Source organism: Octopus sinensis, linkage group LG2 (genome assembly GCF_006345805.1).
Source record: "Octopus sinensis linkage group LG2, ASM634580v1, whole genome shotgun sequence".
Classification (NCBI taxonomy): domain Eukaryota; kingdom Metazoa; phylum Mollusca; class Cephalopoda; order Octopoda; family Octopodidae; genus Octopus; species Octopus sinensis.
In genome coordinates this window covers 11,654,401-11,672,676 of record NC_042998.1, presented here as the reverse complement: position 1 = coordinate 11,672,676, position 18,276 = coordinate 11,654,401, and the positions used below count along the sequence as shown (strand labels likewise).

Sequence of the window (18,276 nt, the reverse complement as noted above, 5' to 3'; positions counted from 1 at the left end):
CACAATCATGTTACCGTAGCAAAGCAGTACCACGATCTTGTAGTGTATTCAAACAGAAAGAAGAAAGAATTGTTAAGTTGATTGTGCCAAGGGAAGGTTGTGTAAAATGGACAAATGCACAAAAGCGCCTCAAGAATGAACAGCTAAGGGAGTTGTGTAGGGCTCTGCGGTAGAAATGTTCAGGTTTTCTATTTGAAGTGGGGTGTCGTAAGTTTGAAGTATGTAGCTTCCATGTTTTGCCAGGAAGATATACGAGGGGGTGCTGAAATGTTCCTGGTTTTAAGGGTTTCGTGAAAGGCCTGGTCGGAGGCCCAACCTTCTGAGTTCTTTTACAGAGCTTAGAAAAACTGAGGGACCGCTGCAATAAATATGTGAATTTGGGAGGGGAATATGTTGAGGGTAATATTTTAAATTTGCATGTTTTCTGTGACTGCCTTCAAAATACTTGGATGCATTCAGTAGATTTGTTTTTCTTCGTGATACCAATAGATTCACTGTGACGCAATCGATTCCCAGCTTTCCAGTTGATTATTGTCCCTCTTCAGTACCGTTTTAGGGCAGCCTTTATATCTTAACTCCTGTTTGTAAGCGGTCTTTACCGAAAACATAGTTCTCCATAAACTAGGAAATTAAGAAATTTTCCAGCCCCCATACGAGCTATATGGCCTGCTCGCCTCTATCTATTACGTCACAAGAAATCTGGACCACGAACCCAAAACATGCAAACACGGGAATCACCGAATCCATTTTGATCATGGCTTACTGCATGATAACAGTTGCAAGGTGACTTCAATCCACCAACCGAGGACCATATCCGACATTGCTAAACGGCGCGCTCTATCTCTCTCTCTCTCTCTCTTTTTCTCGCCACTCCTTCATTCTTCTGTCTATCTGCTTTTACAATTTTCTCTCTCTCTCTCTCTCTCTCTCTCTCTCTCTCTCTCTCTCTCTCTCTCTCTCTCTCTCTCTCTTCTTCCCCTCCTTAACCAACATTCGGCGCGAAAATATTCTTTAATTGTTATTCTAACTATTGACCAAAGTTCATTTCCTCTCTTGTTCTTGTAGTAGTTGCTGTTGTTGTTGTTTTTGCTGTTGTTGTTGGGGGTGAGGTGATGGAGGGGTTAATTATCGATGACATGTGAAAGCCAGATTATTGTTGATAACTTAAATCCACTTCGGTTATATAATTACATTTTATGCAAACCCAAAATAATTTGAAAACAAAATATTTTTTATTTGTTTTCAATTTTTTAGGATTAGCTTACACTCTTTATTGTTACAATGTTTGTTTAACGCTAATAAATGTATCATGAGTTGTAAGAGTTAGAACTGATGATTTCGGTGAAATCACAGGAGGAACAGCGCAACGGCAATTTCAAATCGATTTCACATTACCGGAAGGTAACATGAAACGGTTAGGGAGGGTGAGCTGGCAGAAACGTTAGCACGCCGGGCGAAATGCTTTGTGGTATTTCGTCCGCCGCTGCGTTCTGAGTTCAAATTTCGCCGAGGTCGACTTTGCCTTTCATCCTTTCGGGTTCGATAAATTAAGTACCAGTCACGCACTGGGGTCGATATAATCGACTTAATACCTATGTCTGTCCTTGTTTGTCTCCTCTGTGTTTAGCCCCTTGTGGGTAGTAAAGAAATAGGTTAGGGAGGGTGAGAGGAGAAATTGAAATCTTTACATCAGAACGACAAGAAAATAATATTTCACAGGTTAACTGCAACAACAGCGAGAGTGGAGGCGCAATGGTCCAGTGGTTACGGCAGCGGACTCGCGGTCGTAAGAACACGGTTTCGATTGCCAGACCGGGCATTGTGGGTGTTTATTGATCAAAAACACCGCCTGTCTATCGCGTGTGGTGGGTGGATCTTCAAGCTGCCGCACGCATTCTTAGTAGCTTAGAGTAGGCTCGAATTAGAGATTATTCTTTGTGGCTAATTTTGTACTTTTTCAACCTTTTCACGCTTCGTTCTTTCTTTCTCCGCCCCCCCTCTCACATTTCTTTGCCTTTCTTACTCACTTTTCACTTCACTATGTTCCTGTCGCTCTTTTTTTCTCGCCACTCCTCGATTCTTCTGTCTATCTGCTTTTACAACTCTCACTCGCTCTCTCTCTCTCTCTTTCTCTTCACCCCCTCCTTAATTCTTTTGTTCCTCTTTTTCTCTCTCTTCTCTTCTCACATGACTGATTGGCCGACTGCCAACCCTTTTGCGTCTGACTGTGGTCACTGCCACATCGATATTCTCCCCTCTGCCGTAAGGCTTCATTTCTACACACGCCAGCTGAATTCAATTCGTCCCCAGTCGAAAGACGCCTGTTGTTATGCCCTGTTATTATTATTATTATTATTATTATTATTATTGTATTTTGTATTTATATTCGTATAACATCGTCTCTGTTTTTCCGTTCTTGTTTTCGTATACATTCGATGCTTTTTTCCAAGGAATCTAATGCTCTTAGCTTAGTTTTTTTTCCTTGGGGTTGGCCAGATTGGAGCAATCTCAAGATTAATCAGCCGAAATTGCGAGGATAATCCGGTTCTTGACTGAGGATAAAAGGCTTCGAATGACCCGTCCTTGTTGTTTTGTATTGTCTATCTGAATGTTTTGTTGTCCCTTTTTGTATCACCTAGTTGTCCGGACGTTTTGCGTTCTTGTCCCATTTTGTATTTTATTATATATATATATATATATATAATATATATATATATACTGTATATACATGCACACATATGTATATATGCACACACATAAATATATATCGTGAAAGCGCGTGGATTAGCGGTTAGGGGCATTCAACTCACAATTGTAAGGTCGTGAGTTCAATTCCCGGCGATGCGTTGTATCCTTGAGCAAGGCACTTTATTTCACGTTGCTCCAGTTCACTCACCTGGCAAAAATGAGTTGTACCTGTATTTCAAAGGGTCAGCCTTGTCACACTCGGTGTCACACTGAATCTCCCTGAGAACTACGTTATGGGTACATGGGTCAGTGCTCAGCCACTTACACGTTAATTTCACGAGCAAGCTGTTCCGTTGACCGTATCAGGAGGGACCCTCGTTGTCGCAACCGACGGAGTGCTCCACACACGCATATATAATATATATATATATATATACATACAGAAAAGAGGAATTTCGGTTGTCCCCACGTGGTGGATTGTAATGTATATAAGACATTAAAAAAGGAAAATACGCACACTTACATGGTGTGACAAGGCTGGCCCTTTGAAATACTGGTACTACTCATTTTTGCCAGGTGAGTGAACTGGAGCAACGTGAAATAAAGTGTCTTGCTCAAGGACACAACGCGTCGCCGAGAATTGAACTCACGACCTTACGATCATGAGCTGAATGCCCTAAGTGCCCTAAAGTGTGCGTATTTTCCTTTTTTAATTTCTCATATATATATTTATGTATATATACATATCTATCGAGCACGGGTAGAACGGTGGTAGGGTGGTCCCCATTGGGTGAGGTGGCGAGTTCGGATTGTCTAGAAGTCATGGTTGTCACTACAGAGCCAACAGAGACGGAGGAAATGAGAGTAAAGGATGGACAGTTTGATGTGGGCAGAGTAGGAGGAGAAGTGGGGTGGGAGTCTGTGGTAAGAGTAGAGTGGTGGATGGTAATGGAAATATCGAGAAAATTGACAGGTTTTGGAGAGAGAGCAGGAGAATTGAAGAGTGGAACTGAAGGACTGGACGAAAGACAGGAAGAGTTCAGTGAGTTCATACCAATACAGTCGTTGACGTAACAACCGTATAGCCCGGGAGTGGAACCGGTGAACTGGGAGAATATTTGAGCCTCAACGCAGTCAACAAACAAGTTTACATAGTTGGGGGCTATTCTCGTTTCTATGGCCACTCACGAAACCTGAAGCAAGAAGCAATTTAAGGAGGAGGGTAGAGGGGCCAGGCTGAGGATCAGGATGCAGATTAAGAAAGTGTTTTAATGTGAAGCCTCCATGAGGGATGACAGACAGACAGATACATACACATGCGATTAAAAAACAAATATACACATGCGATTAAAAATAGAGATATAAAACAAATGTAATAAAAATTGAAGTTCGTAAAACTCACACAGAAGTAATAAGAAGCAAACTTGACATTTTTATGAAATGTCAAGCTTAATGAATTTTAGGGCTAAACTAAAAATGGAAATAAGATGCACACAGTCTCACACGCGCACACCAACAAACATGTACAAACGTATACAGATACTCACATACATATATACAAACGTGATCCATCCACAAACCTATGTGAGTATATATATATATATTATATATATATATATATATATTATATATATATATATATAGTCTATAGTTTATTATTCAAACCTAAAGAAATCTTGGGCTGATGACGGAAATGTTGATCTCTATATCCAACTAATCCAGAAACGGCGTTCTCAAGTAATCGATGTACGTGTGATCTTTCGATATTTTTCCATCTATACCTGCGTGAATTATTTTTGAGTATACATTGTCTGGGAGACTTTTCTTATAGTAGAGGAAATAGCTAAATTTTTTTGGCTGGTATTTCTAAAAGTTCGGTGTGTGGTAAAGTAAATTATTTTACTGAACCCTAATTATATAACGTAATGTTTTATATATATATATATATTATATATTATATATATATATATATATATACCACACACATACGTATATATACATATATATATATACAGAGTTTTACTTTATGTTGCCATGCTGACTACATGTATACATAATTTTAAACACGCGTGCGCATGCATATCGTAATTTCTATATATTGTTGAATTCCTTTTAAACATCATCATAGTTGAGACAAGAAATGAGCGGCGCCTTCTGATTCCTTGGAGGATAAGGAGTCTTATCTTTAAATAATTTTTATTAATGATATTCCAGGAAACTGCATGGTGTTTTGTCTATTCTAGCTCAATTAGTATTTTGATGAAGTCTACACCATCCTAGTTCTAACACATTCCAGATGGTTAGTCTGGGATATCAGAATAAGCGAAATGCATCGAGACATCCTTTAAAATTCGCGAGAGGAACCTTTCGTTATGTTCTTGGGCTTTATGGGAAGGAAGTTATTCAACTGTGAGTCTTTAAATAGTTAAGTATTGCTGCTATGTGGATTCCTGCTGCGTAAAAGAGAAGAAAGAAGTTGGAGGTTGTCTGACAGTGCTTTTACTTTACAGTAAACGTTCACATCAGTACAGAGCGTAAAATCAATTAATGAATGTGTGTGAACCGAGTGCAACTTGGTCGAATGGATACTAAGTTCACTTCGATATCAAGAGGTCCTTGTTTGACCCTATTGCATGGCAACCCGAGCAACTATTTACCATAGTCACCCCAAGCCTCGTTAGTGAAATATGGTCAAAGAAGTTTGAGAGGAAGCAGATAAAGAAAGAAGACATTACCATAGGCCTCCAAGTGATAAATTCCAGACTACCTACTTACCAACATATTTTAAAAAAGTAAAAAGTTTTTGCCTCTCTTCTTTCCTTTGAGAAGACTTCAGGGACTTTTACTCCGTTTTTTTTCCCCCCCATCATGATGGTAGTGAAGTTTAAAATACCATCTAAATTTATAAAACATGGTCATTTGTCTGAGCTCTTCCAATCCTTACAAATCCCCAGATACTGAATGAGAAACAAAATATATTACTGTTATCTATACGCTTTACCAAATTCAGAAACATAGCATTTTAATTCTGAGTTACTCTGAAGGATTTTAGTCAATGAATCGTTTTTTAAACATGTATTCGTTTTTTAAACATGGTGCCTACTATATCGGACGCTTTCGCCAAACTGCTACGTTATGGGGACCAGTTGTTACGTGGAAAGGGGGCAAACACACAGATCAGTGCTGAAGCTATAGAAGACACTTGCTCAAGGTGTTGCACTGTGGGACTGAACCCTGCCCCTTGTTTGACAAAAAAGAAAAAGGAAAGAAAACCTAGATTTAATGGTTACATCAAGAACATATACAATCAAATCAATTCAGTCAGAGCTTTGCTGAGACAACAATAAGGTAAGGTAAATTCTGGAAACCAAGGAAACTGGTAGCAATGAGCAAAAATTAATCTATTACAAAAATATGTTAGAAGAGTTACATAACATCAAATGCCATGAACATCAAAGAATCTCTTGTCCTTTGTTTTCTGAGAAATCGTTGGATGGAAGGAAGAGAGAAAGAGAGAGAGAGATGTTGTGTTGTCATTTGAGTGGTAGGTAAAGGAATAATCAATTCAATGTGAAATAAAATGAAAAGTCTGAAATTTGTTTTCATATAGTTTTATTCCATTTTCTTTGTTTTATACAGATTTTTAATACATATAGATACTCTCTACATATCCAGTGATTTCATGACAAATAGAAAACAAGAAAAAAAAAGACTATACAATAAAATAAGATTTTCATTTATCAAAAATTCTCATACAGCAAAAAAATATTTTATTGAATTTCATTTTCTTTTCAGTTATATTTATTTTTGTCCACATCAAAATTAAGATTTTTGAGTTTCCATGTCCCAGTGTTTTCATCAGAGATGAATGCTAAATCTACATTCTGGCATTTATTAGGATTCAATATTAGCTCTGCGTGTGAATGAATATAAAGCAAAGAAAGTAAAAAAAAAAAAAATAATAATAATAATACAATGCTATTTCTAAAGTACAAATATTATTTCATTAAAATATGACAAAACTAAATTCGAGCAGACAATATTGTAAAATATTAAATTTCTAACAATTATACATATAAAAAAACGAAAAAGAAATATGGAATGAATTTCATCACATGAAAATACAAAAACACCCACGCATACTGGAAAGTATAACAAAGATATGGGATTTCTGACAATGCATTGTGCATATAAATTCATATCAAGAGAGTCATACATTTTTGTATGTATGTATGTAGAAGTAAAATTGTGAATTCTTAAAGCTTTTGAGTAACATTAATCCCAAGTAAATATGCCTTTGATATATTATAGAAATGAACTCCTCCACAGATCTTGAATAAATCCAAATAGGCTCCATTTTTAATTAATAAACAACTATTTCTAACATAAGCACAATGCCATTTCGTTTCGCTGTTTTTTGTTTGTTTGTTTTTGTTTTTTGTGGAGGGTAGTATAATGATAATCTACATTCTAATCTTCACTGATATATAGTTTAATTAACCCCTTGGAAGGATGAAAGGCAATGTCAACCTTTGTATGATTTGAGCTCAGGGACATAACTAAATACTACCCCCCATGATCTACTAATTCTATCAGTCGGTCACCTTGGAGAAAAAGATAATTGATAGGGTTTTTTTTTTTTTTTTTTTTATCAATGTTAATGATACAGGTACAAGGCCAGAAATTTTGAAGAAGGATCACAATGAAAACAACATTGAGAATGATGATAATGAGGATGACTGTTATTTTTGCTGTGGAGTGGGAATGAAGTCATACTTTCAAAATAATCTACTTATGATGATCCAATACAGTTTGAAGGATAAAGAAAAAGCATTAACACATGAAGTCAGTTTTATGAGATAGTGGAAGAAGACAGATTGTTCAAGAAAATTTTCTCTAGAATTATTAATTTCGCAAAGATGACAGCTCCAAATAATATTCTCTCCTCTTCTTTTCTAGGCACAAGGTCCGAAATTTTGGGGGAAAGGGCCAGTCGATTAGATTGACCCCAGTACGCAACTGACTGTTAATTTATCAATCCCGAAAGGATGAAAGGCAACGTCGACCTTGGAAGAATTTGAACTCAGAAGGTAAAGACAGACGAAATACTGCTAAACATTTTGCCCAAAGTGCTAACATTTCTGCTAGTTTGCTGCCTTTCCAAATAAAAATATTAAGAGAACATTGCTGTCAATTACATTGCCAGAAGTTAATTAGAAACAATGCAAACATTGAATCCTGGACTTCAATTCTGCATTACAGACTAAGTAAATACTCAAATTTTACTGCTCCTTCTATTCAAAATGAGTCTTTGTATGGGTTTATGCACGTGCATATTACACAAGGGAACCTATGTATAACTAGATTTGTGGTTCTCAACCTTGTGGGCTTAGCAGCCCCTTTCATTGATCATGGAATGGCTTTTTACACATACAAAAAGAGAAAAAGCTCAATCGTTTTAATCAAAGAAGCTAATTTTGCATAGTAGTTTATCTCATTCAGTAGGTGCCACTTTTTAGAGACTTGCATGACCGGTGCTCTTTATGTTAAACATTTCAGGAAATAACTAAGGAAGATGAGGACATATATAGTAAAATAATATTGGACCTTGGCACATTATCATTCAAGTTTCTGTTTACAAATAACACAATGTCCAATTTATGTTTTAAATCAGTTTGTTTTTTTTTGTGTGTGTTTAAAATCTGAGTATTCAGGTTATTTCTAAGAAAGGAACCATGACTCCACTCTCTAGTGCACCCCTTGATATTTGCTACCCTCTTTTCGTCTGCAAGAAGGGGCTTACTGCCCAGGTTAAGAACCACCAAATTAGAATGTCTAGTTCAAATTTGTATTGATATTCAGTCATATCATCTCAATCAACTGAATAAGATTGCAGCTAAGGCAGAGATAGATGATCTCCACTACTACCTTAAGCAGCAGCCTATTTAAGAAATGCAACTTAAATACACAAGAGGCTGTGATAAAAAATTCTTCTGAAACTGTATTTCATCAGTACTCCATAGAGCTACTTTGCATCTATCAAGTCATAAAAACATTAGTCTTGAATGTTATACAACTTGATAGAAAGAAAGAAAATTAATTGGGGTAGACTAAAGCAATTGTGTATGTGCACAAAATTTTATATATATATTAGAAGCACAAGATCTGCAAAAGCAAGGTATGCAAATCAAACCAATTTTAATATAAGTTGTTTTTAAAAGAGTTAGCTAGAAAAGAGAAACATATATGTCATATCTACCCTACTTAAGTTGTATGATTATGATTTATAAAATTAGATACTCTGGCATCAACACAGATTTATATATATATATATATTATTTGCAATAAAGAAGTCAAACCAAATAGTGATATTTTGAAAAATCATTCAATAAGTATGTTTCAGATTTGTGTAATATAAAATAGGAAGTTGCATCCATTATATAAACCTTCCTCAGTTAAAGCAAAGGTTTAACATAGTGGTTGCAATTCCTATCATATAATACGCAAACATAAATGAAATATTTTGAAATCATTTGACTTCATTCTTACAACTAACACAACTCAATGCCAAACTTGCAAGTCTTGATGCCATTTAGGCAGATACTCTAACAATTTGAGTTGAAATTCTGGTATTGTGTTCCAATTCCTAACAAAACACAATAAAAATATTTGTGTTATATACACACACACACATACAAATGTGTGTTTATGTATACATGTGAATGAAACAATTTTCCATATAAATAATACTTAAAATATGTAGGTGCTGAGAAACTACAGGACATTTTATGAAATCCTTCACACTGGAATATACAACGTAAAATAGTTGAGCTAATTCAGTAATAGCTCATCTCATACAAGGTCTTTGGAATAATGATTGGTCAAATAAAAAGTTTTGAGCAATTGTATATGCTCTATTTTATAAAGGTATGCCAATAGCAAGAATCTAAAAAAAACCTTAGAAACTTCAGTCAGGTGAGGTAACCATAACAACTGAGCAAAATGTTTTATTCAGGTGGAGGCATGTACTACAATCTTTAATCTATAATGATTCAATCAATACACAAAAAAAATAAATAAATATTATCAATACTTTCTAACTTATTTCAGGGTAAGGCAAATATTTGATATGGAAAAATTAAATTTTCTAACATCTTATCTCCATACACATACACACAACAAATGTAAAAAATTCATTCTTAGAGCTCATTCACATTTCATATTTTGTTACAATCTTCACAGAAAAGAATTTGAAATGCAAGATATATTAAACATTACAGGATTAGTCTGTCTATCAAGGCCAACAACAACTAGCTAAGCAGAATTCTAACAATATATTTAAAGGTAGCCAAACCAGCCAGGTAATCAATACACTGTTTGAATGGAAGACATGCTAAGCAACTGAATAAATTCTGTACTAAACAATTAAACCATTACCAGTTTTTATGGAACTATTAAAATAAATAGATAAAGCATGGTTTTAAATGCTATAGACCTTAAAGAGCCAATATTTAGTGAACATTCAAAATGTTTATTCTTGATTATCTTAAGTGGCTGCTATAAAACATAAATAGGTAAAGAGACACTTGACAAAACTACTTATGTGTGATGAACTAGAGAAAAGCAATTTATTAATGATTAAAAGATATAAGCTTCAGAGACATGCTTGGATCTCCCATCAAAAGCATCATCCAGAGAACGTGCTTCCTGTTTCTTTATATTCCAAATTGGAGCAATAGCTGTTGAGAAACAAAGAAATATAACAGCCCCAAAATATTAAACTTCATGCATACAGACCATGTAAAGCAGTTTTCTTGCTTCAAATGGTCTGAACAGTCAGGTCCACATTTAATAACAATCTTATATAACAGTCCTCACAACATAAGTTTAAAAAAAAGATTTCTAAGCAAACACCATGCTATATAACTAACTATTCAGTTTCACTGACTTGGCATCTAATTTTTCACTAAACAGTAAGGAGAAATATAAGCTGCTTGTCATAAAATCTAAGCACCTGACCTGTATATTAGCAAATGTTCAAGCACATTAACCTCATAGTTTATGTATACTTTTCTGCCACAAGTATTTTATCATGATCTTTGCTAGAACCATTAGCAGAGTCAAAATGAAATAAAAAAAAACTAAAGGGTATCATAGAGCTGACCTTTATTATAAAATCAGCTAGCTATAACCACCCTATTTATTACCTACTGTCTTTAGAATTTAGGCTTTATGCTATAAATCTTGGAACAATCCTAAATATATATACACACATATATATATATAGGTGAGGAAGTCATAAATAAATAAAAAGAAACATTCATTCTACCAGCTGCTGTCATATCATAGATCATTGAAAGCAGAATCAGCTGAGGTTACTATAATGACAGCAACAATTTCAGTGTCTGAAAGCATTAAAATATATTATACCAATTCTGACTCGGAAGTGGTGGGGACAAATACATACACAAACACATACAAGACATAAGGTGAAATAAGAGATGGAGATTGTCAACTCGCAATCAAACTTTATCTTCTAGTAATAGCTATTGAAAAGGAAAGGAGATAATCAATGTCAGATAACGATCACTAAGTGATATTAAAAACAAAAAACGATTGAGAATATTTTTTGTTTTTTATTTTTGTCTAACTGTAGCAATCAACTTGACAAGATACATGGTGGAGAAGGAATCATTAACACAAGATAAGCTTCTTGTTAAGAATCTCAAAACAAATATTGTGAAATATTTGAGCCAAAAACCTAAAACATATCAATAATAACAATAATTACAAACATAGGTTAAAGATGAGGAATTTTGTGAGGAGGGTTTAGTCAATTATATAAAAACAAGCACTTCGTTAGTACTTGTTCAATCAATTCTGTTAACATGAAAAGGTAGGAATTTCAATAATTTCTAACCTTGGGAAAGAATACAGGTTGCAGTTAAGGGTGGGATTGTAAACTAAATACCAGGAAGATGAAAAACAAAGTCTATCTTGAGATTTGAACTTGTATCATAAAGAGCCAAGATTAAATACAACAGATTAAGAGTAGTGCACTACGTATTCAGCCACTCAAAAGGCACTAATAATACTTTCACACATTGGCACAAAGATATAGATTTGCAGGGAAGGGATATATCCTAACAAATTAACCATATACATAGTATCTATTGTCAACTTTATACAAATAAAAGCCCAAGAAAAAAAACCAATGATTTAAATGCAAATAAATACATTAAAAAATATTTTAAAAATCAAATAAATTCTATTTGACACTTAGTCTAGTACTGCAATTTCTGCTATACCGATACCTTGAAAATAATCTTTTTGTACAGTGTCACACAGGAGCAAATGCAGTGAGGGAGAATAGTCAGTTGGGGTGGGTGGGTGCAAAAGTAAATTTGATCACAGCAGGATTTTAATGCCTTCAAGGGAGGTAAATCCTTTTGTCTACAACTTACTGATTTCTTGAAGGTTGATGCTTTCATATAAACAATGTGCAGTTTATTCCCACATCACCTTTACTTAGATAGAAAATAAGTTTGCTTTATTTAAAAAAAAAAAAAAAAAAAATTAAATCCTGCTGAGGTCAACTTTGCCTTTCACCCATTCAGCACTGATAAAGTACCAAAGCAAGTCAGGCCAGACCAGATAGACTGAGTTCTTAGGAAAATTAGCAGTATCCATCCTAGCTCTTTGCATAATGATAGCAATGCCAGTGAAGGGTGATGCCAAATTGCTTTGCCCCGTCTTTCCCTTTGACAACAATGGCACTGAGAAGGGGAATTTGTGTGCATGGGTAACTGTTGTTGATCTTCCAGAATAAAAAAAAGTTTACCCTGACCTGCAGCAACTTAGAAACTTTGCAGGTGCAGATTTATGGTCCCATGAGACACAGAAAAGCCCCAATATGGTTCGGTGAGTGGATCTATAAATTTAAAACAGAAATTTAAAAAAAAAAAAAAAAAATTAAGTTATATTTAAGACATCTGAATACTGCAACTGTAATGATAAAGTTAGACAAAACTGATATGACAACTGTAGAAAAGAGATTAAAAAAAAAAGAAAAGTATTTACACCAGCAGAAAACTTCATGACAACCAAGTAGTGTGCATGCATTACTGCTTTGAGTGCATTTGTATTTGTGTAAATATGTCTATGTACCTGTAAAGGTATATTTGCTTATTTTTAAGTAAATGCATTCTTGAATACATAAACATCTAGGTATAATGTGTGCATGTGTGTATGTGTTTTAACTGAAGATCAGATCAAAGAAGTAATTGACAATAAGTAATATATTCTGTAGAAGTCTGTGCCTTGTCACAAAGCCAAAATTATAAAATAAACTTCAGTGAATAAGAGGTGAAATACAGGCAACTGAAAAAAAAAAAAAAATGGAGAAAATTTCTGGCATTGTAAGAATCATCATAAATCTATTATAACAACAACAAACGTCCTCGAAATATACCTACTTCTTACTTAGATACAAGTCTTCAGAAGGAGATAGCAAATGCTGTTACACTTTTCTCAAGTACATTGCTGTATGTAGCCAACTCATTTGAACTGCATGAATAGAAGGAATGTGATTGTGTGGCTTTCATACTTTTCACATGTACTTAAGTAAATGTAGCAGATGCTGTGTAAGTGGAGAGGATTAGGGTTAGTGTGTCCTCTTCATGCCTAGCTCTAAGAGAAACTGGGATGTAATTCTGTCACAAAGCCTTCAAGGATATTAATAAGTGTAGCTGAAACTACAAGATTGTAAGCAGAGAGGGGAAAATGTGATGGTGTTACATTTATGCATTTCTTATATGCATTTCTTATATGCATTAGTGGGTGTAACAAAACCTATTCTAGAACAGGCTCATATTCCATTCCAGGATATTCAAATGATTTTATTCTCTTATTGTTCTGTAAGAACAAGCTGCTTTAACCCTTACAAAGTAATTATACCAGCATCTTATCACTTCACTATCAAGTGAGGACATGCTCCATCACGTTTTATTTATATATATATATATATATATTATATATATATATATATATATATATATATATATACACACACACACACACACACACAAATGTACATACATTACAGATGTACATATAAATATACTTTTCTTTGTTGAGATTCAGATTTTTTTTTAATTTTAAGCTTTTTTTGTATTTTTCAAAAAAAAAATGTACTTGTCTTTAATAATAGAGAAACAGTGTTAGTAATTGTCATATCCTTAGGATTAAATAATTTCATAATGATAGAAAAGTGTCTCATTTAACAACATAGTACAAGAGTTGGTATCAAATGCTAATTTATCAACATGAATCCTGTGGCATAAAGCACCTTACTGCTTTGGCACCAACTACGCAGCATCTTGAAAAGCCATTTCAAAACAGTAACAATGTCTTTTACCATTGTACCAATTCTTTCTGACTAGGCACAAAGTCAAATTTTTAAAAGAGATTCAATTCCAGTATGTAGCTAATATTATTAATAATTTTTTAATCAACCTTGAAAAAAATTAAAACCAAATTAATTTGAGCAAGATTTAATCTCAAAACCTCTAGGGATGAAACTAAATAGTACAAACTGTTTAATTGTGTGCTCTACTGTATGAATCATCTTCTGCACCATTATAAATTCTTCTGTATTCCCATGTGAAGTGGATATAAAACCCAATGTAATGAACTCTAGGATTTTGTTAGTTTTGTCCCTTCACATTTAGAATTCAAATCTTGCTAAAACTGTCTTTTTTTATCACTTGGGGTTAAAATATGAGGCATGTATTGAAGAAAATTCAACTGGATCTGACACCACTTCAAAAAGCCTTTGTGTCAAACTAAGAAATGCATTATAGAACAGATGTGAGAATAAGCTCCCCGACCCACTGTAATATCACATCATATCACACCATATTTCAAATAAGTCAGACAATCCTGGATGGTTCTGGCAACTGCAACAATATCAATAGTACCAAAACATGTTAGGGCTTCATCGCCTGTAGTTTACAACTGTGCTCTGGAGAGGTGAAGGGTCTATTACTTAAATAACAACCAGTTCCACACAGTTTGTGGCCTCCTGTTTCATTCTAAGAAAAGGACACAAACAGTCAGAAACTTTTCAATATGACATCAAGCAACACAACTTCATTATAGTTTAACAAGATAGTCAGATGCCTATGTTTAACACTTTCAGAATATTCGAAATAAAATTTGTTGATCAGGAACCTTTAACATCTCTTTTTTCAGGCAAAAACATTGTTTATAATTCTTTGTAACTATCAATCAGACAGTAAGTCAGACGATCTTATGTACATGCACACATATCCATACATACATACATACATACATACATACGTTGTTCACAAATTTTAATCTTTAATACATTATAAAACCAATTATATATTTGTAAACAATGTGATATTTCCAAGCACTATGTATTTCTTGATGATGATAATGATGATGATTACTAAAATACAGTCATTTTCTTTTTCTTCTGCAACTCATCCACAACCAGCAAACAGGAGATTTAGATGCTTAATTCTGTAAATTCATTCAGAGCTTTGACAGGTTGTATGCGCTTCCTCTGAGCACCTTTGCGTACAATAGCCTTTAGTTCAGATGGATCTTCTCTCCGTACTAGAGGTTTCTTTTCAGGAGCTTTCATCTTCCACAAAACTACAGAGTTCTGAAAATTGAAAAACAAAAAAGGTTTTTTGTTAAAATCATTTTTAGTTTTTTTTTAGATATTTTGTTTATAAACTTGTTTATCAATGCACAAAGATATTAATTATTAAAAATAAATTTTGAATGTAAGAGTATTCACTTCACTGGTGCTATGTAAAACACATCCAATTCACTCTATAAAATGGTTGGCATAAAGAAGGGCATCCAGTTGTACAAACCATGTCAAAGCAGACAGAGTGGAGTTTGGTGCAGTCCTGAAGCTTAGCAGCTTCTGTCAACCTATCAAACCCATGCCAGCATGGAAGATGAAGTCAGACACACACACACACACACACATATATATAAATTGGGTCACCCCATAAATGCAGTTTTTACAATTGTATGAACTAAAAATAGGAGGGGAATGGGATAAACTACCTGTATCAACTTGCTTTAAAAGTAGGTAGTAATTTTAACTTGTCCTTATTCTTAGTACAAGTTTTGACAAGTGCAATTTGATTTTAACAGTTATTATATAGATGGAAAAGCATTGTAGAAAATGAAGGAGAGTATATTTTAGATTAAAAAAGAACTTTATTTTAATTTTGAAATATATATATATACATATATATATATATATAATATATATATATATATATATATATATATGCATGCATGGACAAGCACACACATATGTAACCTATATATTAGATATATAAATAGGGCTAATCTAGCTATATCTCCATAGGTTGAAAACAACCTTAATTTTCACATCTTACTGGATTCTCATCAGAGGTGTCTACATCAATTTGACCAAAACCAGAAAAACAAGCAGCCAATCTGTCCATATACACAATTACAATGGCTACAGAAAACTGGAATTAATAATTTGCTTTCTAATACATGCATATATATAGCCAGCGGGGTGGTGTCATTTGAAGGCTAAAACAATGCGAAGTGCATTGTGACCAGCGATGTGTAGCAGCATCTGATGGCCTGGTCGGTCACGGTGATCACGGTGATAGATATATATATATATATATATATATATATAATCATACGCACGCGTGTATATATATAAATATTTACATATATCTGTTTTAAGCTAATGAGTAATCATCACTACTCAGTCAATCATCAGCTTCAAACAAACTTTACTCACCAATGTGTGTGTGTGACGACACTTATGTGGGGCATAAATATACATTGACAACATGGCTTTTTTAAAATTTAATCCATTTTATTAAAGATTTTTTTGTATCTGTATATCAGGCTCTCATAATTTGTTTGGAACAATAAAATTCCAAAAGCCCTCTTTACCAAAATTCCAAGCTATCTCAGCATCATATTCAAGGAATGTTTATAATAATTGCATCCTACTAGAGTTATGATAACCATTTAAGAAAACAAAAAAAGACAATCCCACTGGCTATATTCACTGTTATTATTTATTTTGAGATTAGTAATTGCAGTGGAGTACCAAAAGGTGTCATCATAAATCTATGAAAACTAGATTTTCTTCTAGACTTTGCAGCAAGATGTTAATCAAAGCTAAGCCAATATAACAAATGATGTCTGGAGTTATAAGATGATCAAGGAAAATAGTGGTGTAGAGTAGTTTATTTGTGAAATGCAAATACAATGCTAGGAGCATGGACTAAACTCATGATTTTGCAGAGAGTATGTTCTTCACTTTCTTAACTCTACAGTACTGAAATCACCAATATGCAGACATAAATTATTTTGATTTGTTTCCAAAAGTTTCATTACTACATATATTTAAACATTATACACACAGACATATATGTAAATATACATAAACACACAACACATATAACATACACACATTCATTCATTCTCTCTCACACATATCATACATACATGTATACATATATACAAACACACTTTTTAAAAGTCAATTCTTCAACAACCATCAGATATTTTTTTGAACATTATTGCTTGAATGCAATAAAATTCAAATGTAAAGAATCCTTAGAGCTCGTCCAAGCATAAAAGTGTAGTATTTGAAGCATAAAAAATTATTAACAATAGGCATATAGGGTTAACTCATTTTTGGAATTTCAAAATTTCCATCAGGAATATGGACAAAAACATCAATGAAAATATTTTTTGTTATGGTGCTTCCATATGAACCCATTTTCTTTACTTCACTAACTATCCCCATTCTGTCCACTCAACCATCACAACAAAAATAAACTAAAAGTTTTTCTAGATTGTTTTCTCCTAAAAGTTCCTTTGAAAGCATTTAATGGTTGGTGCTATTCATACTGAAAATAGCAAATTTAGGTCAGTAAGCAGTTATATAACATGTTATGCGGTTAATTATATTTTCATATTGGATCAATAGTTTCATAAATAATTGACAATAATCAATCCAAAAGAAACCAATATTTCATCAAACTTCAAATATTTTTATAACATAATCCAAACAAACCTATTTAGATTAATTGCTATAATTAAGAGTGTATTATCAGTAACTAATTAAAAACTTGAAATCAACTTTTAATGACTCAATATAAAGCAAACTTTCAAGTGACAACAAAACAGAGATAAACAAATGTTTGATACTTACATAAACGGAGCTACTTTTGTACTGTGAAAGAAATTAAAAACAAATTAGACAAGTCATTTAAGTGAATGAAGCAGATAGATTTATATGAATCATGACAGAATGGAGGTGCTTTTGTGGGGGGGGGGGAAGAGAGAGAGAAAGCAAGACAGATAAGAGAAATGGCAAGAAAGAGAGAAAAAGACGAGAGAAGTAGAGAGGGAGATAGAGAAAGCTGACAGATGGAGAGGGAGAAAAAAAGTACAATGAAATTCTGTATATGTGTGTGTTTGTATCAACACACACACACACACACGTAAACATCAGACAGCTTCACAATATTTAAGCTG

At 33.8% G+C, this 18,276-nt stretch overlaps 1 protein-coding gene across 2 annotated transcripts in view; it reads right to left on the bottom strand.

The window, feature by feature from the left end:
* Window positions 1–14,449: 14,449 nt before the first annotated feature.
* Window positions 14,450–18,276, bottom strand: part of LOC115232414 (catenin alpha-like) — a 107,544-nt gene continuing 103,717 nt past the window's right edge. For both annotated transcript variants that reach the window (XM_029802275.2, XM_029802276.2), the window contains 2 exons: window positions 17,951–17,971; window positions 14,450–15,379 (listed from right to left, as the gene is read on the bottom strand). In XM_029802275.2, the coding sequence (XP_029658135.1) occupies window positions 15,221–15,379; window positions 17,951–17,971 (180 nt within the window). In that variant the 3' untranslated portion in view covers window positions 14,450–15,220. The remainder of the gene's footprint in view (window positions 15,380–17,950; window positions 17,972–18,276) is intronic.